Source organism: Brienomyrus brachyistius, chromosome 4, assembly GCF_023856365.1.
Source record: "Brienomyrus brachyistius isolate T26 chromosome 4, BBRACH_0.4, whole genome shotgun sequence".
Classification (NCBI taxonomy): domain Eukaryota; kingdom Metazoa; phylum Chordata; class Actinopteri; order Osteoglossiformes; family Mormyridae; genus Brienomyrus; species Brienomyrus brachyistius.
Window position 1 is genome coordinate 19034395 of NC_064536.1, and position 26346 is coordinate 19060740.

Here is a 26346-nt window from a genome sequence, read left to right on the forward strand (position 1 = left end):
GTTAGATAGACCATACACTGTACCATTATACAGCTGGCACTGCACTCGCTTTGTTTACACTAGGTATTCGTGGTGCATTATGGGTATTATAAGTTAGACTATACACTATACCATTATACTGCTGGCACTGCAGTCCCTTTGTTTACGCTAGGTACTCGTGGTGCATTGTGGGTATTGTAAGTTACATAGACTATACACTGTACCATTAAACTGCTGGCACTACAGTCCCTTTGTTTACGCTACGTACTCGTGGTGCATTATGGGTATTATAAGTTAGACTATACACTGTACCATTATACAGCTGGCACTGCAGTCCCTTTGTATACACTAGGTACTCTTAGGACACTACAGCTTCTTCTGTCTGTGGTGTTTTGCTCTGATCAGGATTTTTCACCTGTAGTTTAAGCTAATGGGACCTTGTGCATAGATATGCAATCGGACGTTTTGTGGAAAGATGTTAACTGACGCATAAATGTATATAGTTATTAATACTATTATAAACAGAATCAGGTGGCTGTGGGAGCTTGTCCTCTTTCTTTCATTGTTACTTGTTATTAAGTGACATGGATAATATCCCCAAAAATCCTACGCCGTGTCACTGAGTCCGTGTCCATTTCTGCTTAGACCGCTTCCGCGTTTGATACGCCGCATTTACTGTTTGTAAATGAAAGTGAAAGTATTTTAATGCTGGACTCTCCATTTTGTCAAGAAACGCGGATAAGAGTCTGTATTTCGAGGTAAGATTTTAGTCAACAGATACGTCTTAAAAAAAAAAGCTATATTTGGGAGTGTATTATGTAGCTTATCTTATATAAAAACACACATATATACACAACTATATATAGCGACCACACCTATTACATTAAGAAATAGCTACTAGATATTATGCATGTATGTTACTATTTACCCTTCGTGTTCATAGAGGCCCCAGCATCAGTCATCTGGTCTAGATCGGCACAAAAATGGGGGGAGCTGCTTCTGAAATGACCCCCCCTGTGGAGTGTAAAACAAAGAGAACTGAGAGGTAAGACAGAACCTGTGCGTTTGTACTGCTTTACACACGGTCATAAAAAAATAAACGTTCCTGCATTTTCGAAAGATTACTCTATTTGTCTTGACTCAATTAATTTCCTAGAGACTTAAATTATCCCGGTCCGTGGGGTAAATGATTTATGTTTATCATTTATTACGTTTATGAAATTTTATTTCCTTCCAGAATTTACATTTAATTGTACTCCCTTGGACGCGGTCCTCTGCTGCCACCTAGCGCTGATTCTCCTATTTTTCACACCTGTATGGCGCGAGGTGATTTTCTTAATATACTAAAATAAAGTTTATATTTTCGGTCTCCGCACAACCCCCCCTTCAGAACATATCAGAACATGTTACTTGTATTCAGTACAGTAGTCGGTCTGGTATTGGTTATTGGTAACTTGGTGAAATTTACTGTGGGGATCCCATTTAAGGCTAAATTTATATCAAGCAACAACAGACAAGCCTAGTAATGGAGATTGTAACAATGATACTAAACCTTTCATAATGGGATCTTCATTTTAGGTGAGACACTTTATTTCACATTAAAGCTAAATGTAAACAAGTATGTTTGCATCAAGACCTTCACAGCATAACAAAGTACATTAAGTCAGAGCAGAAGGTTACAGCTGTAGGTTTAATGTGACACTGTCCACATATGAATTATATTTATATAATGAGGATCTTTCCTCTCACTGTCCACAGTGTCCTGATGGAGAGAGCAGGCTCACCTGCACCCAGCTGGGTTTCCATGAAGAGTGACAGGTCAATGGAGCAACCAATCTTCTTCAGAGAGGGACGTTTTCCTACAGATCAAAGGTAAATATACATTTAAACATTGTTTAAAACACCCAGACTCTCAGTTAAATGACATACAGGCACATACAAGCTACAAGAAAAAATAATTTCAACTTCCATTTTTTTTAAAAACTTTTGTATGGAGCCCGGGAGGGACATGGGAGGAAAAAAAGATAAGTATTTGCGAGATCAAACAAAACATTAATAACTGTGCTGTGTTTGTTTGAAATACAAAAGATGGAATTTTGGCCTATTTATTGACTAATAAGTATAAACGTAAACGATGCAGACATGTCCAGTTAAGTGTATTTAAGCATTAAACTTTGGGGGACAATGCACACCATGTAACTTTCATATTATGAGTTTTTATACTCATTTATTCATACTAATTCACCACCAGTGACTTTAAGCAAGACAAGTGTCAATGTTTGTCAGCACACAAACATAGAAACATATACATATAAAAACACATTGAAAGATATTACAGCCGGAAAACTGCATATACTTTAAAGCTAACTTTACTGTGGTGCTGAAATTCAATTTCCATACATGTATCCATCATCAATCGAGAATATCAGGCAGACGTACACGAAATCCCATTGTCTTTGAAAATTTAAACAGAAGTTTTGTCCGTCTTCTGTATAAATCACGTCTGAGGTTAAAGTCTGAGGATCACTGTAAAGACTGACTTCTTGTGAGCAGGAATTAGAAGGTAGATTGAAAAGTACGTTTTAAATGTCAATCCTCAGCATGTAGCTGGAAAAGAGCTACTGCTCTATATTGATTAAGCGTGACTGGACAATAGATTGTCTTCTTCTGGGACGGATGTTTCTGCTTTGATAATAAATAGATTCTCATGGGCTCTTTAGCTCTGATCAGACTGAGGCTTCAGTTTGAACATGTTTAATGGAACGGAGCCTGTTAATAATTAGCTAGTTATCCTGGGATCGGGGGATGGTGCAGGTGAGGAAAGGATGACGATCCACAGTGCAGCTCCAACATGACAGGGGTTTATTTATAACACAATACAGACCAGAAAATAAGGGAACCACGAGGGGTCAAAAGGCCGTAACAACAAAACACAGGGGAACACTAGTAAAGAGCAGGGGGGTGTTTTCTGTACATGGATTACTCGTTTAGCGGGATGTAATTGTTGAAGATTTGACATGATCCTGGATCTGTCGGTTTTTCAAAACCCTTGCTGGATGTGTTGTCATAGCAGCACATCCAAATCCTCAAACCTGCTCGGAGCAGTGGCCTGTACTACGAAGCGGGGTTACTGACTTGTCGGATTTAAGGTACCACAGTTTAAATGGACTTCATATTCATTCACTTGCATTTTGCCCAGACTACCTTAAATCCGACAAGTTACCCTGATAAGCTAGTAATCCCGCTTCGGAGTACAGGCCCCAGGTATGTTCTACGTAAACAAGGATTAGCTCACACACTTAAGTGTCCGTGCATAGAAATACGTTCATTCATGGCCTCGCAATTCATGGATGAGCGACCAACTGCAATCGGTGCACAAATAATAATAAGGGAATTTCAGATTGAGAGTGTTTTACACGATCAGCAAGATCCTTTATTGTTGCCGGATGATATTCTTTTCGAAAGATACAGCTTCAGCCGAGACGGAATATTATATCTTACAGATTTATTAGCTCCTTATAGTAGGAGTCCAACTAGGTGAAGTCAGGCTCTCACAGCCACACAGACAGTGTGCTTTGCCTTGAGATATTTTTGTATATTGTAGGCGATGCAGAAAATATATCAAAGACTACAGTTTTTCAGGCAATTTGCAAAGTCTATTTGGGCCTGAAATGTTTCCTTCAGGTCAATTGCAGGCAGTTAAAGAGGCATTTTATGCCATTGCAGGTAATGTATACACAATAAATTACAGTTCTATAAAGAATTTAAAAATCACACAAGGTTTTATCTGCCTTCTTATTCGCTTCAAAAGGGATGTTTTATAAATATTAAAGATTTCCTATATTTCATATGCATAAAATTAAACACACACATTTTTTATAGTTTCACCGGCATTAAGTCGCCTAAGATGAGGCATCTGATCTCAGATGATTTAAGCGACATACAGAAAATACCCCCCAGGGCAACTCGAGGAGCTGAACTAAGGGAAAAATAACTACAGAGGAATCCCGTACACACAGAAACAAAGCACAGGATCAACAGCATGTGACTCAATGACCAACTGAGAGAACTGAGCAGAGGCAGGAACTAAAATACACAGATCATAGGGACTAACAAAAGGCAGGTGTGAGGACTCAAAACAATCAACCAATCAGAACAGACACTGGAAACAGGACACAGAATTTACTAACTATTAACAAACAGAACTAAGGAGCTATGAACCTGGGACCAGGGACAACACTTGTGAGAGAGAAATTGATTAGATGGATATTTTATAATCAGCATTTTATATGAACTTTATACAACCTGTAACTTGTGGGTCAGGCCACCTGCAAGCAGCCCCCACTCACTGTAGCCTTTGTGATTTTCCTGCTCTGTCTGATAAACAGGCTCTAAACTCGCATTTCTGTTCTCTAGCCTGCATTTCTGCTCAGTCTAATGAGCACAAAGTTCAAGCACATATTGCTACACTAAGGTTAACACTTAATTCTCTTAAGCTGACATTCTTGGCTGTCAGCTGCATAACACTCAGGTACTTTTGCATTAGCTGCACAAAGATACAGTTTCAAAGCTGATTACAAAATATCCCTCTAGTCAACTTTTCTCTCACACTGGACAAGATCCTACGGAGCTGCCAGAGGTCACACCAGAGCCTGGGCCTGCTGGGAACCTGAGGTGCAGCCCGGCGAGAGACAGGAAGCCCCTGAGTATTACAGGCAGTCTAGTGTTAACCCTGGAAACAAGGGAGAGAATAAATCTCTTTGGGGTTAAGCGAGCTGCTTTGGGAGGCAAAAGGGAAACAGGAGTGCTGCTGGGGAGGGGGGGGGATATCATGCAACATTTGTATATTGGTGTATTATTATACATTTTATTGTAATAAAAATTATTTATATAAATGGTTTGGTGTGAACATTTGATCTATGTATTTTTTTTTTTTTTGCAAAGCCAGGTTTGTCCCCCCAAAAAAAAATTCCACTCCCGGATAGTTATGGTAATTAAGTTGAAATCGGTTTGAAATCATGTTAAACAGTTTACAAGAAGTAACCAGTGAATGTTATTGAGTGACTGGGAGCTACATGCCAAACCGTCTCTCCTGGCTGCTACCTGCTGTCTCTCTGTGCTGCCACTGGGTGTCACTGCTTCTCTTATACTGTCATAAGCAAGCTGATGTCAGGAAGCCGCCCTAATGAAATAAGCTCAGAATGTGGATGGCAGTTACATCTATTTAAATAACAATATAATAATTGGATATTTGTGTTTTATTCACAGGGACCAAGTGAATAGAGTGAATAAAGGAGACTTATCATCCATCTTCAAGGTCTGCATTTATTACTGAAGTACATTTTCTTATATTTGATCTAAATTGACATATATCTTCTACAGATGTACAATAAGTAGTTCATCCTGTCAAAGAGAAGATATTTCCAACTAATGCTGTGTTCCATTTACCTCGGAAATCTGAAGTCTGAACTAGGAATGACGTCACCCAAGTTAAGCTTAAGTTATTTTATTGTTCTTTATTAGTTATTCGGCTAAGCAAGAAATCCCGCTTTCTGAAACGGGCTCCTGTTCAAGCCAGGTTAATTCTTAGCCATTGTTAGCAGTACCAGTTGAAAATACATTACTTGATATTTTACACATAAAAACACCATAGCAACACATCCACAGAAAGCGGTGTGTACATCCAGTTTAATGAGCAACAAATATTACATAACTGCTAAAAAACACAGCAAAACTACAGCTTTAACTTCTGTTGATGTAAAGTAGCCATTTTGAATTCTGCAGTCGAAGTTGTGTAGGTTTCCCTAACTTCATGAGTTGGAATTCTGACTTCAGGGTTCCAGTTGAAATTTCATACTAGGAACTCCGAATTGGAATTGGGTTGAAATGGAATGCAGCATAATTCACAAATGAAAAGATATGGTGCCTGGAGTGACGATAATTAAACTGTAACTGTTCATTTCAGTTACTGGAGAAAAAAGCTCAAATGTTTCTGAAGGATGAGCTGATGAAATTCAAAAGGTACCTGGATCAGAATGACCCAGAATGGTCTGAGCCTCAGCTGGAGGAGGACAATGACCTGGACAGTGATGGTCAGATGCAGAAGACCTGTGGTAGAGAGGGAGCTCTGAAGATCACACTGTACATCCTGAGGAACATGGAGCAAAATGATCTCGCTGACATGCTGGAGAAGAGTAAGAGCTGTACCTCATTCAGTGTGTGTTTGATTTACTGCAGAAAAAGAATTTATGAAAAAATGTGTATTATATTTCATTTCATTTATTTAACTTGATTTAATTTGGCTTAACTGAGTAAAAAATGTTTTTTGAAAAGCTCTCATTTTGTTTCAGGGCATCTTCTGTCGCAGTATCAGCGCACAATCAAATATAATCTGAAGAAGAAATTTGAGTGTGTATTTGAAGGGAAAGCTAAGGAAGGACAGCCAACACTTCTCAAAGAGATTTACACAGAACTCTACATAACTGAAGGGGAAGCTGGAGGAGTCAGTGATGAACATGAAGTGAGACAGATTGAAACAGCATCCAAGAAAAGGGCAACAGAAGATATTACAGTCAGGTGCAATGATATATTTAAACCCTTATACGGGCGTGTGACACCTATCAGAACTGTACTCACAAAAGGGGTCGCAGGTATCGGGAAAACAGTCTCTGTGCAGAAAGTTATTCTTGACTGGGCAGAAGGAAAAGCAAACCAGGATGTTCACTTCATCTTTGCTCTTCCTTTCCGGGACCTGAACTTGATTAAGGATGAATACAGTCTGATTGATCTGCTTCACCACTTTGTCCCAGAACTGAAATTGCTTGAATCCACTGTGCTGTATAGGTACAAAGTTTTGTTGATCTTTGATGGTCTGGATGAATGTCGCCTTCCTCTAGATTTTCAGAACAATGAGAGCTGCTTTGATGTAACAAAGAAAACATCACTGGATGTGCTGTTGACTAACCTCATTAAGGGGAATCTGCTTCCATCCGCTCTCCTCTGGATAACCTCCCGGCCAGCAGCAACCAATCAGATACCTCCTGAGTGTGTCCACCAGGTGACAGAGATACGAGGGTTCAGTGATGCCCAGAAGGAGGAGTATTTCAGGAAGAGATTTAGTGATCAGAGCCTGGCTAACAGGATTATCAAACATGTGAAATCATCAAGGAGCCTCTTCATCATGTGCCACATACCTGTGTTCTGCTGGATTTCAGCCACTGTCCTTGAAAGGCTTTTTAGTGAGACTGAGAGGGGAGAAATTCCAAGGACCCTGACTGAAATGTACACACACTTCCTGATCTTTCAGGTGAGTTTAAAAAATGACAAGTATATGAAAAATTATGAAACCAAGCTCAAGGAATACAGCAAGGAATTCCTTTTGAAACTTGGTAAATTGGCTTTTGACAGCCTTGAGAAAGGCAATCTCATATTTTATAAGCAAGATCTGACAGAGAATGGTGTTGATGTCACAGAGGCTTCAGTTTACTCTGGAGTGTGCACAGAAGTCTTTAAAGAGGAGTATGGGTTGTACCAGGAGAGGGTGTACTGCTTTGTGCATCTGAGCATCCAGGAGTATCTCGCTGCTTTATATGTGTTTCTGACAAACTCATCAGCTGACCTGCTGAAGACTGCAATGGATCAGGCATTAAAGAGCAAGAATGGACACTTGGACCTCTACCTCCGCTTCCTCCTTGGCCTCTCAACAGACTCCAGTAAGATTCTGTTACAAAAACTACTGGGAGATACAAGACTCAGGTCACATAACATTAAGGAAACAGCCCAGTACATCAAGGAGAAAATTCAGGAGAATTTGTCTGCAGAAAGGACCATCAACCTGTTCCACTGCCTGAATGAACTGGGTGACAATTCTCTAATAGAGGAAGTACAAAGATCCCTGAGTTCAGGAAGCCTTTCAGCAGCAGACCTCTCACCTGCACAGTGGTCAGCTCTGGCCTTTGTGTTACTGATGTCAGATAAGGAGCTGGATGTGTTTGATCTGAAGAAATACATCAGATCAGATGAAGGTCTTCAGAGGCTGCTGCCTGTGATCAAGAAATCTAGGACAGCTCTGTAAGTAATCTTAGATACGTCTGTTGCTAAAGAAGTACAGATGTTATTCATGATACTGCATTTTCATCTCATCAGAACAATTAGAGTGTATTTATATAGACACCCAGAAATTCTTTTTCATTCTGGATACTACAGGATATGTATATTTTTTAACATTCTCAGTGTGGTGTGTGGTTCAGTGGGTTTGGACTCTGTGCCTGTGGTCAGAAGGTCACCGGTTTAAATACCTGGCCGGCAGAATGATGCTGGTTTTGGGCCCTTGAGCAAGGCCCTTAGCCCCCAGCTTCAGGGGGCTGGATGCTGGCCAACCCTGCACTCTGACCTGTATGTGTGTGTCAGAGAGAGCAAGATCAGAGAGGCGACAGCACTATTTTACCAGGGGGATGAATAAAGCATCACTATTTCATCCCTATCTCACAGGATTGATAATTGTCTGATTAGTGTTTTGGAAATTTAACAGGTTCTCAGGTACAGCAACACAGAAAATAAGGATTTCAGTCATGGTGTCAGCAATTGAAAAGTCATATGAAATATAATTAAAATAATTTAAGCTCTTCTTGACATTCAAATCCCACATAAACATGTACACTTACACATATCACAGGCAGGAACTGAACCCATAGCCCTAGAATCCCTGGGTCGGCTGTAGTGCTGATCACTGAGCCCCAGCGCTGCTCAGATCTTTATAAAAATACTTATGCATCTATTACAGAGTCTCAGGGTAACTCACCCTGTAAGGTCATTAAACAGCAGGTTTGTCTCGGCTGGGGAGTGTCAAGTAAAAACTATTTGTGTTTCTGACTAGGACAAGAAAAGAACAAAATAACTGATATTTCAGCTATATGCTACATGTGTTATTGTTCTTAAAATGTTTATTTTGATATTTTATTTGATATACCTGTGTGTGTGATGTATGTATGTATTTATATCTTAACACGTTTCCTTTTCCAGGCTGGACAACTGTAAACTCACAGAGACATGCTGTGAAGTTTTGGCTTCAGCTCTCAGATCAAACTCCTCTCAGCTGAGAGAGCTGGACCTGAGTGACAATAACTTGCAGGATTCAGGGGTGAAGCTGCTCTCTGCTGGACTGGTGGATTCACACTGTACACTGGAGATACTGAGGTCAATACTACTGCGTATTCCACACTGTAATGTGTAATTGCTGAAAGCTTTATTGAAGTCATCACATTTTCTTACAAATAATACTCATAGGGATGAGGTGTTTTTATTTATTGGAGAGATATTGTCTGTGTCTCTGCAGACTGTCAGGCTGTAGAGTCACAGAAGGAGGCTGTTCTTCCCTGGCTTCAGCTCTGAGGTCAAACCCCTCACACCTGAGACAGTTGGACCTGAGTGACAATGACCTGCAGGATTCAGGGGTGAAGCTGCTCTCTGCTGGACTGGGGGATTCACACTGTACACTGGAGATACTGAGGTCAATACTACTGCGTATTCCACACTGTAATGTGTAATTGCTGAAAGCTTTATTGAAGTCATCACATTTTCTTACAAATAATACTCATAGGGATGAGGTGTTTTTATTTATTGGAGAGATATTGTCTGTGTCTCTGCAGACTGTCAGGCTGTAGAGTCACAGAAGGAGGCTGTTCTTCCCTGGCTTCAGCTCTGAGGTCAAACCCCTCACACCTGAGACAGTTGGACCTGAGTGACAATGACCTGCAGGATTCAGGGGTGAAGCTGCTGTCTGCTGGACTGGGGGATTCACACTGTACACTGGAGATACTGAGGTCAATACTACTGCGTATTCCACACTGTAATGTGTAATTGCTGAAAGCTTTATTGAAGTCATCACATTTTCTTACAAATAATACTCATAGGGATGAGGTGTTTTTATTTATTGGAGAGATATTGTCTGTGTCTCTGCAGACTGTCAGGCTGTAGAGTCACAGAAGGAGGCTGTTCTTCCCTGGCTTCAGCTCTGAGGTCAAACCCCTCACACCTGAGACAGTTGGACCTGAGTGACAATGACCTGCAGGATTCAGGGGTGAAGCTGCTGTCTGCTGGACTGGGGGATTCACACTGTACACTTGAGATACTGAGGTCAATATTACTGCGTATTCCACACTGTAATGTGTAATTGCTGAAAGCTTTATTGAAGTTGTCACATTTACTTACAGGTAATACTCATAGTTTTTATTTATTGGAGAGATATTGTCTGTCTTTCTGCAGGCTGTCATTCTGTAGAGTCACAGAAGAAGGATGTTCTTCCCTGGCTTCAGCTCTGAGGTCGAACCCCTCACACCTGAGAGAGCTGGACCTGAACTACAATCACCCAGGAGACGCAGGAGTGAAGCTGCTCTCTGCTCTACTGGAGGATCCCAGCTGTAAACTGGAGAAACTGAAGTGAGTACAGAATGTGTGTCTGTCCTGCTATAGACTTGTGTATGTGGAGAAAATGCAACAATTAAATAAATGGATACAGCAGTACTATGTTATTCTGCTTCTGCTGTAGTGTGGATCACAGTGGAGAGTGCAGGACCAGACCAGGGATCCATAAATGTAAGTTTGTTTGCATGTTTTTATTCTTAACACTGTCAATACTACTTTATGAAAACATTCACACAATTATTGTGATGTGTGTCTGCTTTTTTTATTTTTTATTTTTTTGGGTTTAAAGATGACGACTTTCTTAAATAACAATGGGAGTCTGGGAACTTCTGTAGTAGTACTGTTTTGAGATTTGTTAGTATTGCCCTAAGACAGCACCCGTAATCTCCCCAAACTGGCTGTGATACCGAACGTCTCCTCAGTCTGCGCTAGTGATGAGAATTTCAGCTCTTTTTAGTGAGTCGGCTCTTCCGGCTCCCAAATGACTCTTCATTTTATTACTTCTGCCTCAGCCAGATTCAGCCCTGTTTTGATGCATGATTGATATCTGTAGTAAACCTCATGATTTCCTCAATACTATAATTTTATATTATGTTTGGTGTAAAAAATATTAAATGTAAAATCCTCAAACACTACTACATGTGTATTGAACATTATGTAAGTGGAAAATCTGTTTTTGTCTTTCATCTATTCATAACAGTAAAATAACATAAATAACAAATCATAATTTAAAAATAATAAATTAATTACAACGTGCAAAACACCAGCATCCAACAGTTTTAGGTTCTGTCCATTATAACAACTATATATCACCTTTCTAACAGTGTAACATTTTAACATTTCCTTTGGCGCAGAAAGGCTAATTGCCTCAGCTTAGACGGGCTGATCCGGCTTCTGGCAGTAGCAGGCACGCTAGCCTGTCTTTTTCCTTCATCTGAACTGTTAGATGCGCAGTTTCTAAGTGTCTGTGAAGGTTGTTTGTGGATCCTGCTCGAAATGACAGCTTCATCTTGCAAACTGTGCATCTGCCTTTGAGTTATCATAGCTATTAAAATGCATCCAAATGCCGCTTCGCGTGTCCGACTATCACTCATCTTGCCTATTATTCACGCACCGCACTCCCTCTTTCTCTCCTCCTCTTCCTCCCTCGTGCTCTGTACCTGTACACCATCAGCACGCGCACCGCCCCCCCGGTCTGACTCATCACGTGATCGGTCGCGCGGCTCACGCGCCATTAACACAAACTTCAATCACAGTCAGAGCAGCATGGAGCGCTGAGCTGCGGAGGCGTTTTACTTTATAAAAATGTCTCTCTCTCCGGATCCGGATCTTTTCAGCGGCTCGTTCGCGACCGACACATCACTAGTCGGCGCTGCACGCTGCTGGAGGGGGATATGTGTCCGAAGCGGTTTGAAGGAAGTTCTTATTTTGACGTAAAAACAAATTAACGTCTAGTGATACTCTTTGTGGTACAATTTAATGTTTAACATGTTTTATTAATGCTGTTTATAATTTTATTTACCTGTAATTAAGGCTATTAATTTAGCACGCGCAGCATTTTGGCGCGTCTTCCCGCCGGGGTCGCGCGGCGTCCGACATTTCCTGAGGTATTTCACATACTTGAATTCCTGCTTCGTTTTTATATTTTATGTATCGTACAGAATAATAGAGCGCAGGCTAAAGTGCAGTTGGGTCCCCAGCGAGTCTCAGCTCGGCGTGTCCCACAGCGCAGGGGGCAGCCGGAGCGCCGCAGACTCGGCGGCTACATGAGTATATTGAGAATAAAATGTGTGTATTGGAGCGAGTTCTGTGTTAGTGAGTGTATGAGGTGTGACAGTGATAATGATGGAGATGTTGGGCTTCGTCATGGGATTAATCGCTCTTCCTCTTGCCTACAGACTCCTGCCAGCTGACGCTGGACCCCAACACAGCAAACAGATACCTGTCTCTGTCAGAGGGGAACAGGAAGGTGACACGGGGGGCAAAGCAGCCATATCCTGATCATCCAGAGAGATTTGACAGCTGGGAACAAGTTCTGTGCAGAGAGAGTCTGACTGGTCGCTGTTACTGGGAGGCTGAGTGGAGTGGAAATGGAGCCTGGATAGGAGTGACTTATAAAGGAATCGGGAGGAAAGGAGCGAGTGATGACTGTGTGCTTGGATTCAATGACAAGTCATGGATGCTGTTCTGCTCTCCTGACAGTTACTCTGTCCGGCACAATAATAAAGAGACTGACATACCCATAAAGCCCTCAGACTCCCGCAGAGTAGGAGTGTATCTGGACCAGGCGGCTGGTACTCTGTCCTTCTACAGAGTCTCCTCTGATGGACTGACCCTCCTGTACAGCTTCACCTCCTCATTCACTGAACCCCTCTATCCAGGGTTTTGGGTTTATCCAATCTCCTCTGTGTCGCTATGCATGCTGGGATAGCTCACTGTGTGCTGGAGGAATCATTTTTACCTTATCAGAGTGTCACATGTCGCTGCTTCTCCACGGCAAAAAGGTAAAATCTCTGCTTTATAACCAGTATAACCCTTTTTACTCCGTCTGACGTGTGACGTATGTTAGACAGAAATAAATGAATGATTGTTCAGTTTGCCAAACTCATGCAAAATGACTGTTTTTCTCTGACTTTTGTTCTATGTTGTCTGTTAATGCTAGACCAAATTCATAGTAAATGCAGTTCTACCAATAGCGTGATTTCTGATTCAGAATAAAATAAAATGTAATGAAATATAAGCCTGATAATTGGGGGGAGGGGGGGGGTTAGCTTTTCCCCTCCCCTTATATGTACATTTTATATATTTCTGTCTGTATATTGTATTTTCTGCCTGTACACTGACAATAAAGGCTTGCTCTTCTATCCTATTAATGTCCTGGTTCCGCTCTGCTCAAAGCGTGAGGTAACTGAGTAACGTGAAACAGAGGATATAATTAAACATACACTTTACTGTAATTTCACTAACACGATTAGATTAAATCAGCATATATAATAACCATGTAAAGGAGACGGGAGACATAACAGCGAAAGCAAATAATATCCGTAGAGTTAAAAGCAAAAGTCATAAATCACATCAGTAATACACGTTAGATTAAATGATCAAAATACAAACAATAATAAAAATTTCCTAACAACCTGTGAACTGCTATACCTGACAATCGACAAGCTAATTATCAAACGGCGTCTCTCTGACCCCATTAAACACCGGAAAATAGTCATTAAAAGCCGAACTAAGTCTTTACAACTAAGTAAATAATTACACAAGTAATTAAAAATAAAGCGAAACACATTCTTTCTCCCAAAAAAATACGGTTTAACTTCTGACAGCTGAACCTCACGTCCGCCCCCTACTGCCGCCCTGAGGTAACTGCGGGTTTCCCGTCGGTCGCAGCACGTGAGACGCTGCGGTCCCTCAGTTAACGTCCGCATCACAACACGTCAGATATGGTTAACAGGTACAGTCATTATTTATGCACAATAAAACATTAACTTGATAAAAATAGTCTAAAATAAAAATCTTAACTCTTGGTGAAGTCTAAAAAAACATGCATATTTAGCAACAACGAGAATGGACAGTTAAGTTGATATTCTGACTGCAGCGTTTCAATTTTTTATTAAAACCAACGTGGACAGCATTTTGATTTCACTACATGCCTGATCATCTATGCTGCACTACATGTGATTCCAAAAGACCAAATGATTTACTTTATATTTTGGTCAAACTTTCTTCTTTTAAAATCCACACAATTTAGGAATAAGATTATTAGATGCAATGTGTCCCACAAAACACTCACAGTGGCACTGCAGTAATACAGATATACCCCTGAACACAATAGAAAGGTGGTTTCTTACTCTGACGTCCCTCTTCTTCCTCTGGTGACCAGCTATTGGCCTCTTGCAAAATTATATCAGTTACATCACTGATACACTGAGCATCTAAATAATAATTTGTTTGTTTCCAAACTTTTCACTCACCATGCAGACATTTCTAGTCATTCTCAAACAAATGCATATGTACATATGTAAATAAATAAGTAATTTAAATGGCATCCAATAATTTATGTAATATATGTTGTGATCTGCGGGAGAAGAAGGGCAGGTAGGCAGGCTGGTGGTAGGGAAGGACGACGCGGGCAGACAGAAGACGTGGAAAACTGAGGATTTATTATGAACACGATGAGGGAACATGGTGACAGGGACTAACATCAATGATGGACAATCAACTCTGGCAAGACAAGGACTCAAATAGGACTGATCAAAATAACTACATACAGCTGGCGACGATCAGGGAAACACACGTGGGTAATCAGGGGGCGTGGCACACATGAGGAGCGTACGAGCCGGGCATCACAATATAGGCTTGATTCATTTTGATATTAATATTGAATTGTGAATATGAGAGTGGGGGGGGGGGGTAAATCTCGGAAGGGGTGAATGTGCTCAGGTAATTTTTAGGCCACTCTCTTTAGTTATGTTATGGTTATTAGCTCTTATTAAAAAACACCAAACCACACATTTTAAAAACATCACAGAGGGAAAACCTCACAGTCAAATTCACAATTGTTGTGAAATGTATGCAGAAACATTGTAACAATGTAATAAATATGAAAACACCACTGCTGATGAAATAAACTTTTTAGCTCATTCTTATTTCATGTTGAATTATCTGTTATAAAAATATGAATGTCTAATACTAACCAACAGTATGATCATTCTGTATGGTCATTATTGTTAACATTTTGTTTATGGTTTGTTTAACTTTAATTAAATCATTTAAGCTCATTTACATCATATTTAAAAAAATACAATCCATAAAATACCAGGTTACATAAACTAGATTTAAAGCAATCCGATTCCACTGTTGCATAACATCCACATACACTATATTGCCAAAAGTATTGGGACACCCCTCCAAATCATTGAATTCAGGTGTTCCAATTGCTTCCATAGCTAGAGTTGTATAAAATCAAGCACCTAGGCATGCAGACTGCTTCTACAAACATTTGCGAAAGAATGAGTCACTCTCAGGAGCTTGGTGAATTCAACTGTGGTACCGTGATAGGATGCCACCAGTGCAATAAGTCTACTGGTGAAATTTCCTCTCTACTAAATATTACACGGTCAACTGTTAATGGTATTATAACAAAGTGGAAGCAATTGGGACAACAGTAACTCAGCCGTGAAGTGGTAGGTCACATAAAATCACAGAGTGGGGACAACGCATGCTGAGACACACAGTGTGCAGAAGCCAACTGTCTGCAGAGTCATTAGCTACAGACCTCCAAACTTCATGTAACCTTCAGATTAGCTCAAGGAATGGGTTTCCATGGCCGTACAGCTGCATCCAAGCCTTGCATAACCAGGTGCAATGCAAACCATCAGATACAGTGGTGTAAAGCACGCCACCACTGGACTCTACAGCAGTGGAGGCGTGTTCTCTGGAGTGACCAATCACGCTTCTCTGTCTGGCAATCCAATGGATGAGTCTGGGTTTGGCGGTTGCCAGGAGAACGGTGCTTACCTGACTGCATTGTACCAAGTGTAAAGTTTGGTGGAGGGGGGGTTATGGTGTGGGGTTCTTCTCCTAACGTAAGTTTTCTCCCCAACCTTCAGAGCATGTAAACATGTGGTCAGCCGATTGGGATCTCTAAGCTGTCCTTAGTGTGAGTCTGTATGTGTGAGTTTGTGCTCTGCTATAAACTAGTATCCTATCCATTGTGTCCCCCGCCCTGTGCCACCTGGGACAGGCTCCAGGCTCCCCACCCCCCTGTACAGGATAAGCAGTTATTGAAATGTGTTGGATCCTTTTTCACTATTTCATCTTTCTGTTCCCGGACCTGGCTGAAGCATTTTACTTATATTAGATCTTTTAGCTTAATAGTGGTAATTAATGATTCTAGAAAAAAATTCTATAACTATATTTTGGCAAATATCCTGTTTGGATGCCAAATTAATGACTCCAAACCTGCTTACCTGAGTCGCCTTCCTAAAAACAGTTACTAATTTACTACTAAAAACAGTTTACTAATTAATAAGGACCAAGGACCAGCAGAAGAAAACAAAAAACAATAAAACACAATAAAACACACTCCACCTCATACAGGGAGAGAGAAGCGAGTGTGTGAACAGACTCACAGTGTAAGAATTCTGATCTGGTCCTGGACACTAATACTGCTAGGACGGTGTCTTTGGTAACTGGAAGGAGACAGAGAGAAACAGGGATGTGAGTAAAAGGAATTTACTTGTGTGGGAGATGGACGTCACTCACTGTGGAGACACCAGCAGAAGGAATTTATCATTACGAGGGACAATAACAGTTGAACAACCTTCTAATCATTGTAAATTCCATGTGATGCAAATCTTTTGGTTCCATAATATAGAATAAACATGATTCCTGTCATCTTGGTTTTGTAGCCAGTAGAATGCCTCTTTCACTGGTTTTCACAAAGACTTAGTTATATTGAAAACAGAAACGGACTTGATCACACAAACGTGAGGTTGACTGTACTGCATAATCTCTCTGCATGGTCTATATTAACATGAACAGACTGTAAAATGTATTTATTTACTAACCTGTATGATGGATCTCTGCTGTTTTCTTTTTGCAAACATTCTCCAGTTGATCCTTCAGTTCAGAAACCACCTTCCTCACATTCCCAAAATACCAATGGTGATTGACAGAGATTCTGGGTCCAAATCCAGCTTCAGGGGTAACAGAAAGACTCTGGCACCTCTACAGAAAGAAATTCTGGTTAAACAGCTTCATCAAAACAAATTTGCATTGTAATCTAATTAGCAGGACCATTAACATCTGACCAATGACAGACTAGCTGAAATACAAATGAGAACATGCATCCATTTGAATGCTCTGGTTTTCTTATTGCCAAAGTAGCTGTTTTGTTACCTGGAGGAAATGGATGTGATCCTCTGTGTGTGAAAGCTGCTCCAGCTCAGAGTGTCTCCTCTTCAGTTCATCAATATCCTGCTTCAGTCTGGCTCACTACAGCCTTCTCCTGATCTCTGATCAGCTGTATCACCTCAGAGCGTTTTCTCTCAATGGAGCGGATCATCTCAGTGAAGATCCTCTCACTGTCCTCGACAGCTGACTGTGCTGCGCTCTGTTGGTAACACAGGGAGCAGAGGATGGTAAATTACAATTGGCCCCTTTTGAGACTCCAGAGAGCCTCATTGTACAATAGAGATGACAGGAGGTATAAAAACAGCACAGGGCTGTTCAGGTCCAGTGGCATCAGTCAGCTTGTGCTTCTTAAAAGCTGGAGACTCATAGTGAGGCTGGAGGTGAGTTTCACAGTAGGAGACCAGACACACCAGGCAGGACTTGACAGCTTTGTGTTTTCTCCCAGTACAGACGTCACACTCCACATCTCCAGGTCCAGCATAATGGGCAGCAGGAGTAGCTGCTTGTAGTCCAGTCTTCTTCAGTTTCTCCACCACTTCAGCCAGTATGGTGTTTCTGCCCAGAACAGGTCTGGGTATGAAGGTCTGTCTGCAGTTAGGGCAGCTGTAAACTCCAGCATGCTCCTCCTGATTCCAGCAGTTCTTAATGCAGCTCATGCAGTAATTGTGCCCACACGGAAGAGCCACTGGATCCTTCAGTAGATCCAGACAGATTGGACAGCTGAACTGCTTCTGATCCAGTGCGACACTGGCTTCTGCCATTTTACCACAAACACTAACGGAATTCACTTCCATTTTCTCTCACAGTCGTCTGTGCAGTGGGAAGAGCTTCCTGAGTAGAGCAGTCTAGGCAAACATTGGAGTTGGAGAAAAAAATGGTAGATTATACGTACAACAAACATGTATTTAGTTAAATTATTTAATTATATTAGTTTTATTATACTGTCTGTTTTTTTCATGAAACAAGCTATAATCTGACAATTTCATGTTGTAGGATAGAAATTAAGTACAAGGCAGAGTTTTTCAAGAAAACTATTATGCAGAGAATTAATTTGTTTGTTTAAAAGCTGATGTTTGATTTGAATTTTTCCAGAGATGCCACTGATTTAAAGCACAAAGGCAGTGTAATGTTTAGCTGTTATATGGTATCAGGTGTATTACACAGGGATGTACAAACCTGTGAACGAGCCTTTATATGTGCTGCCAGTCAACAGGTTTGTTTTTCACATTGGTCACATGAAGATTAAGCACAAACTCTAAATGTTATATTTCTCATTTTTGTTTGCGTCTGTGTGGGGAGAGTGTAATTGTTTTAGGAAGGAGAGTCAGGTAAGCAGATTTGGACTTATTAATTTTAGTTATTAATTTGCCATCTAAACAAGCAGGAAGCTTCCCAAAATGGAATTATGTATTTTTTCTAGATTAATTATCACTACTAAACTAAAAGACCAAATCCAAACCAAAAGTAAAATGCTTCAGCCAGGTCCAGGAACAGAAAGATGAAATAGTGAAAAAGTATCCAACACATTTCAATAACTGCTTATCCTGTACAGGGGGGTGGGGAGCCTGGAGCCTGTCCCAGGTGGCACAGGGCAGGGGACACGATGGATGGGATACTAGTTTATAGCAGAGCACAAACTCACACACACAATCAAACACTAAGGACAGCTTAGAGATCCCAATCGGTTGACCAGATGTTTACAGTCCATGAAGGTTGGGGAGAAAACTCATGTTGGGGGAACATGCAAACTTTACACAGAGAGTGGGGGGGGGGGGGGGGGGCAGGAAACAAGCCCAGAGTCACACCTTCCCAAAACCACGCAAACTTTTAGGATTTTTTTAATGTTACCAGACTTACTCACAAGCATATATTTACATTTTCATTTACCGTATTTTATTTTGCAGACCCTTTTGCCCAAGGAGACGAAACTGAGACAACTGAGGCAAAAAGCACATTACAGACATACAGCTGTCATGGTGTCGACTGGACACAAGTTCAGCTAGGCGGAGCTAATTAATTACCTATTGTTCTACTGTTACATGTTGTTTGTACTGACAGTGGTTATGCAAGTGTACCTTTTTACTTTATTGATTGCAGTCACAGATCTTTGTGGAGACCTGAAAAATGGAAAACAGTGAATGAAAATAAAACCCATTTAAACTGAGGTAACTTTAATCTGACAAGTTATGTAGCTAAACCAACAAATCTCACTTCATGATTCAGGCCACAGGTTACAAGGAGCCATTCTTGCACAAATCTAGATAATTCCAAACTGCTGGGTCTATACTGGGGTTGGTCTGTTTGTGTTTATGATGTGGGTTTCATGTTTATATGTATTTTGTTGTTGGGTATCTGTGTGTGTCTATGGAGTGGGTTTGATGTCTGTGTGTATTTTGGTGTTGCTGTGTCTATGGAGTGGGTTTGATGTCTGTGTGTATTTCGGTGTTGCTGTTTCTATGTATATATGGAGTGGGTTTGATGTCTGTGTGTATTTCGGTGTTGCTGTTTCTATGTATATATGGAGTGGGTTTGATGTCTGTGTGTATTTCGGTGTTGCTGTGTCTGTGTATCTATGGAGTGGCTTTGATGTCTGTGTGTATTTCGGTGTTGCTGTGTCTGTGTATCTATGGATTGGGTTTGATATTTTCCCATGGATCCCATGGACTTCCAGTCACTTCTGTCATCATTCCCTACTTATCACCACCACACACACACTCAAGTTCTCATTCTTGTTTCTATTATTTTCCCCTACAATCTGCAATAGAACAAGCTCTAAACTGCTCAGTCCAATGGTACCGTTAGACCCGGAATGACCGTGGTCACCATATAGGTCTCATGTGGTTAATTCTGCTTAGTAGCTCTGGTGTGTTACACAGGTATTATCTTAACTACTGGTTTTATGCTGTTTATATGAGATCTTTTATTAGTTTGCCAATTCTGCAGGTATTTTTAATTTCTACAGGCTGTAAAAACTGCTGTTTATGTGTCAGGGTATAGTGTTGTGTATTTGTAATTAAATACTAATGTTTGAGATCAAGGGATTTTCTTCCCTCTGTCATTTATTGAAATGCATTTTTTAGCAATGTTTGTAATCACGCTTAAATAGCACAACTGTACTTTTAAATATTAGCAGTAAACATAAAAGTATGTTTCTGGGTGTGAAATATATGACATATATCTGTGTGCATGTGAGTATGTCTGCTTTAAAGGCACAGAGACCAGGCCTGCTTAGGTAAAGGGTAGCAAACAGGGACACGGCATAAATAACTGGGAAGCCCGCTATGGCAATGCTCAGTGTTATGGAACGCTGTCGGAGTATAAACTGTGAGACAGCATACGACTCGACAAGGCACTTTCCCTTTTCTGCCTATGTCACCAAAAAACTCTGTTCAGGGTTGTGTGAGTCTGGAGCCTTTTGTAGAAGCTGCCCAGGATGGGGTGCCGACCCATTGCAGGGCACACTGACACTCACAGTTAAACTGATACTCACAGGCACACTGACACTCTCAGGCACACTGACACTCACAGGTACACTGATACTCTCAAGCACACTGACACTCACAGGTACACTGACACTCTCAGGCACACTGACACTCACAGGTACACTGACACTCTCAAGCACACTGACACTCACAGGTACACTGACACTCTCAGGCACACTGACACTCACAGGTACACTGACACTCACAGGCACACTGACACTCACAGTCACACTTACACTCACAGGCACAATGACACTCACAGGCACAGTCACACTGACACTCACAGGTACGCTGATACTCACAAGCATACTGACACTCACAGGCACACTGACACTCACAGGCACACTGACACAGTCACACTCACACATATGGCTGAGCTGGTAACTCCAAATTACTATTTTTGGACCAGAAGGAAGCCCCACAACGACATAGGGAGAAGACACACATGGAGCAAAGACTGAAACCACAGTCCCAGATGTCTCCCAGAGGAACATGGCATCTGTTCAAACATCTGTGATAATTATAGAAAGACCAGCATCATCATTAGATATTTTGATAAGTCGTATTATTATAAATGTGATTTTAATAAGCCATACATTTGGATATGTTGTAATATCGGAAGCAAACTGTCTTGGCAGTGAGACCACAATATCTACACACATTAGCAGCTTAAGCCTGCCTGAGCTTTGGCTGTTGCAGTGGATCTCACACATAACACTGTTTTATGGGAAATATGGCAGCTGCAAAGCAGAGCTGTGTTGGAGAGCTGTGGGTCAGAAGACAGACTTGCGGAGTGTCTACTGTCCTGACGTGCATCCGGAGACAACAAAGCTCTTACCCTTGCATACACACGTATCGACCAGGTTACTTTATTCAGTGATCATGCTAAGATTTCATTCTGAGGAATGACTGTATTGCGATTCACAACAACCTACCTTGTAAGCGTAGCTACTGACATGAAACACTGAACAATGGCACACAGTGGGTCATTACAGTTAGCTAGTATCACCTGAACAGGTTAACATCATGTTTAAAGTCATCACAGACCTGATTTACATGTTACATGCTCACTTAGACACAAAACATTGAAGCTTACTTCAAATTTTATTGCTAATGTTAAACATTTTGGCACAATAATACAACCAAGATTGACTTTTTCACTTACTTTTTGCTCTTCCAAATGTGCAATGGCTGCTTCTGAAACTCCAGGAATAGACATGAATGCCGCCAGTTCTGTCACTTTCCACCAACACTCACATTTCCACTTATACCCTGAACAAGGACGGACATCTGTGTGCTCTGCTCCGTATCTTGCATGTGGCCTGAGGTCTGCAGCCAGCCTCTGACTGTGATCTCAGGATTCAGACTTTGTTCTCACAATTCTGAATGTTTTCTCAGAATTCTCTGAATTTTATTCCACATGGCCCTAATCCACTTCTGTAAAAATATTTTAACATTTTCGTTTTAGTTGTAGTATTTTCATTTTAGAAATATATTAACAGGTTAATGATTTATTGCACATTAAATAATGAATGTACCCGTTAAACGTATCTGACGTGTTGTGATGGGGATGTTAACTGAGGGACCGCAGCGTCTCACGTGCTCCGACCGACGGGAAACCCGCAGTTACCGCCGGTTGGCAGTAGGGGGCGGGCGTGAGGTTCTGTCGTCTCAAATTAATCCCTATCTTACTGTAAGAAGTAAAAATATGTATCGTCTTCTATTGAAAAAATTTGTTACTTATTTAATTATTTATTGGTATTAATTTACGTAGTAAGGACTTTGGTTTTTAATGATTCCTTTCCCATATTTTAATAGGGGTGAGAGAGACACCGTACACTATAATTATAATAAATACTATAATAAAGTCATTTAATCGTGTTATGTGATTTATGTGTACTCAGTTCCCTCAGGGTGGGTGTTGGGGGTGAGGTACGTTAATATCTTGTCGATTTTTCATTTAACAAAATGTCAGATTAGGAATCTGCTCTCTATAAGCAAAAGTGTCGCCGCTGCGATATCAGGCTGCTGCGCTCAGTCACCAGAGAGCGTGGATTAAGTCTGTTACTCAGTTACGCTGTTACGCTGAACCAGGACATTAATGGGATAGAATAGGAAGCCTTTATTGTCAGTGTACAGGTAGCAAATATGACAGAGCACAAATGTAAACAGAAATATATAAAATGTACTTATACAGGGGAGGGGAAAAGCCGCCACTCCCCATGAGGATCACGTTTCATGACATTTTAATTAGAGAGAAAAACAGTCATTTTACATGTCTGTTCAGCTTGCTGAACCCAGTTATTTTTTTTTGCCTAACATGCATTAAACTTACAGAGTAAAAAAGGTTATACTGGTTAAAAAGCATAGATTTTAGCTTTTGCCGTGGAAAAGTAGCAACATGAGACACTCTGATAAGGTAAAAATGATTCCTCCAGCACACAGTGAGCTATCCCAGCATGCACAGCGACACGGAGGATTTTGTATAATAAACCCAAAACGCTGGGCAGAGGGGATCAGTGAATGAGGCGGTGAAGCTGTACAGGAGGGTCAGTCCTTCAGAGGAGACTCTGTAGAAGGACAGAGTATCAGCCATCCAGTCTAGATACACTCCTACTCTGCGGGAGTCTGAGGGCTTTATGGGTATGTCAGTCTCTTTATTATTGTGCCAGACAGAGTAACGGCAAGGAGAGCAGCTCAGCATCCATGACTTGTCATTCATTCCAAGCCGACAGTCATCACTCCATCCTTTCCTCCCGATTCCTTTATAAGTCACTCCTATTTCAGCTCCACCTCCACTCCACTCAGCCTCCCAGTAAGCGTGACTAGTAAAACTCTTTTTGCACAGAATTTGGTCCCACCAGTCAAATCTCTCTGGATGATCAGGATATGGCTGCTCTGCCCCCCATGTCACCTTCCTGTTCCCCTCTGACAGAGACAGGCATCTGTGTGCTGTGTTGGGGTCCAATGTCAGCTGGCAGGAGTCTGTAAGCAAGAGGAAGAGCGATTAATCCCATTAATCCCGATTAATCCCATGACGAAGCCCAGCATCTCATGAAGCACCACCATGAAGTGGGATGTTTAAGCGTTTAACAATCTTTATTATTCGATGAGCTCAAAGGGAACAGACACTCAGCAATCATGCATCTCGTGCTCTCTTCCTCGAACAACAAATGCAATCTTATAGCCAAAAATGGGCCAGTCATCAGACAGTTGAAGGAAAGATCAGACAGTTGAAGGAAAGATCAGACAGTTGAAGGAAAGATCAGACAGTTGAAGGAAAGATCAGACAGTTGAAGGAGAGATCAGACAGTTCAAGGAAAGGTTGGTTATCTGGAGACTCCAGTTACTTCTGCTTATTGAGGCTCACTTTTCAGCTCAGAACAAGTCCATCTATTCGGGAATTTTCCTTTTGCAATATCATTCTTTCATGGTGCAAAACAATGACCTTAGAAGCTTTTCACTCTGGATTTCAACCACACCACATTAATGAGTGTCCACTTGTTAATGTTTTAAGTGACATCTGAGAAGTGATGAACCAAAAATCTCAGTTTTGGTATTATTGGATCTCAGTGCTGCGCTGGACTATAAAATACTGCCAGACGGAGTAGAAAAAGGGGTGGGTCTTTATGGCACCATGATACGATATAGATAAATGATTGGTTTGAATTCTATTGATGAGACAGGGACTACTTTGTGTTAAAAGGATAATTATGAATCCAAGTGAACGAAAATTACGTGTGGAGTTCCTCAAGGGTCCACTCTTGAGCCTCTCCATTCAACATCTACATGCTTCCATTTCCTCAGATTATGGAACACTATAAAATCTCATTTTACGTAAGGGCATATAAATAGTAATTGAAAATTAATTCATAACAAATAATAATGCATTCATAAAGCATTGTAAACATGGGTATGAATATTTTTGAAAAGGAATGAATTATAGCCATGTGTATTATCCATAATGAATGCTTGATGCAGCAGTCATCCATAATGCACCACAGACACCTTCGTAATGCATTATAATAGTTGGCTAAACATAAAGGATGCTTTGTATTGCATTATGCAGGTATCTATAATAGATTATAGATGAGAGCTTTATCATGTTCATGTTATGCCATTTCATAAATATTTACAGCCATGTTTACAATGCTTTATGAATGCATTATAATGCACTATGAATTATTAAAAACATGGACTTCAGTAAAGTGTTATCAAAATCGCATCACAATTAAGCAAATGACACACAACTCTACATTATGGTGTCACCACGTGATTATAGTGTTACGTGCATAAGAGAGTGTAGATATCAGATTTATTTTTTCTTCTCCTTTTACCAGAACTGTCAAGAACAGGATTGCTGCTCCTGGCTGTTAAGCCCTATCCATTTGAAATTTAAGGCAACCCATCATTGGTGCTCAGTGTTCCAGTGGAAGATCTAACCAATCCTGACTGGCCTCTTCCTGATGGGAGGGGCCTAGCATTCAGAAGCTGCCCGTGTCTGTGTGTCTCGTAGGGCAGATATGGTTGTGGTGTTAATGTAAATTGGTGAGTTCGTTGTCTTTGATACTCTCCTCCTGTTTTCTGGGAAAGGTTTACTCAGTGATGCCAGAATCAAAACCAAGCAGGGCGAAGCAGATTTTAATCTCTATGCTCCCCATCTGTGGAACAAACTTCCCGAAGACCTGAGGTCTGCTAACACTGTCAGCTCAGAATAATCAGGGCTTAAAATTTTACTGTTTCCTACAGCTGTTCAATAGATTTAACCAACAGGAGTTTAGTTATACACTGCATCTAACTTCTTTTTAGTTAACTTTTTGTTGCTTGCTTGGCTTTTAGGCTTTTTAAAATGCCTTTTAATATGACAATGAACGCATTTGCAAGTCTAACTCAAAAGTTTTGAAGTACCAAAAATGCACCGCAGCTGTAATGGTATACTTTGGGTACTGGAACTTTGGATACTGGTACTCGACTGGAAGTCAATGGAAAAGGGAAAGTACCAAAAGTACCATACCTGGTGCAGTGGAAAAACACCCAAAACGACAGAGAGAAACAGGGATGTGAGTAAAAGGAATTTACTTGTGGGGGATGGACTTCACTGACTGTGGAGACAACAGCAGTAGAGTAGAGGGATGCGCAATATCAAGCATTATAACAAACTGCAAATCAGTGTAAGTTACACATCATACACACGTCATACACCCCAAAGTTCCGAAGTACCAAAAAAGTACTCCTGCTGAAATGGTATATTGGGTAATGGAACTTCTGGTACTGGTACTCGACCGGAAGTCAGTGGAAAAGGGGAAGTACCAAATATACCATACCTGGTGCAGTGGAAAAGCACCATGAATAAACTTGCCTTGCTTTGCAATTGGATTCAAAGGCTCCTGACATAAACAGCTTATGTAAATGTGAAAGACCAAGAGGCAGCGGGAGAGAGAAAGTGAAGCTCCTCTAGCAGAAGAAGATGAAACACAGTAAAACACAATAAAACACAATAAAACACAATAAAACACAGTAAAACACATTCCACCTCATACAG

At 40.9% G+C, this 26346-nt stretch overlaps 4 protein-coding genes across 4 annotated transcripts in view; 1 reads left to right on the forward strand and 3 right to left on the reverse strand.

The window, feature by feature from the left end:
- LOC125739602 (NACHT, LRR and PYD domains-containing protein 12-like) overlaps nt 1-26346 on the forward strand; it is a 926911-nt gene that overhangs the window by 68558 nt on the left and 832007 nt on the right. Inside the window, exons 4-11 of the mRNA XM_049009876.1 lie at nt 1738-1851; nt 5248-5296; nt 5945-6173; nt 6330-8049; nt 9001-9174; nt 9314-9487; nt 9627-9800; nt 9940-10113. Of these exons, the coding sequence (XP_048865833.1) occupies nt 1738-1851; nt 5248-5296; nt 5945-6173; nt 6330-8049; nt 9001-9174; nt 9314-9487; nt 9627-9800; nt 9940-10113 (2808 nt within the window). The remainder of the gene's footprint in view (nt 1-1737; nt 1852-5247; nt 5297-5944; nt 6174-6329; nt 8050-9000; nt 9175-9313; nt 9488-9626; nt 9801-9939; nt 10114-26346) is intronic.
- LOC125739650 (E3 ubiquitin/ISG15 ligase TRIM25-like) overlaps nt 1-26346 on the reverse strand; it is a 122108-nt gene that overhangs the window by 29621 nt on the left and 66141 nt on the right. The gene's annotated exons all lie outside the window — the stretch shown is intronic.
- Nucleotides 17574-18083, reverse strand: LOC125739652 (E3 ubiquitin/ISG15 ligase TRIM25-like). The gene has a single exon (XM_049009977.1). It carries the CDS (start codon nt 18081-18083, stop codon nt 17589-17591), a length of 495 nt encoding a protein of 164 aa, XP_048865934.1. The 3' UTR covers nt 17574-17588.
- The window catches only part of LOC125739612 (E3 ubiquitin/ISG15 ligase TRIM25-like), a 110651-nt gene continuing 107216 nt past the window's right edge, over nt 22912-26346 (reverse strand). The window contains exon 20 of the mRNA XM_049009903.1: nt 22912-23789. Coding sequence (XP_048865860.1) covers nt 23254-23789 — 536 coding nt within the window. The 3' untranslated portion in view covers nt 22912-23253. The remainder of the gene's footprint in view (nt 23790-26346) is intronic.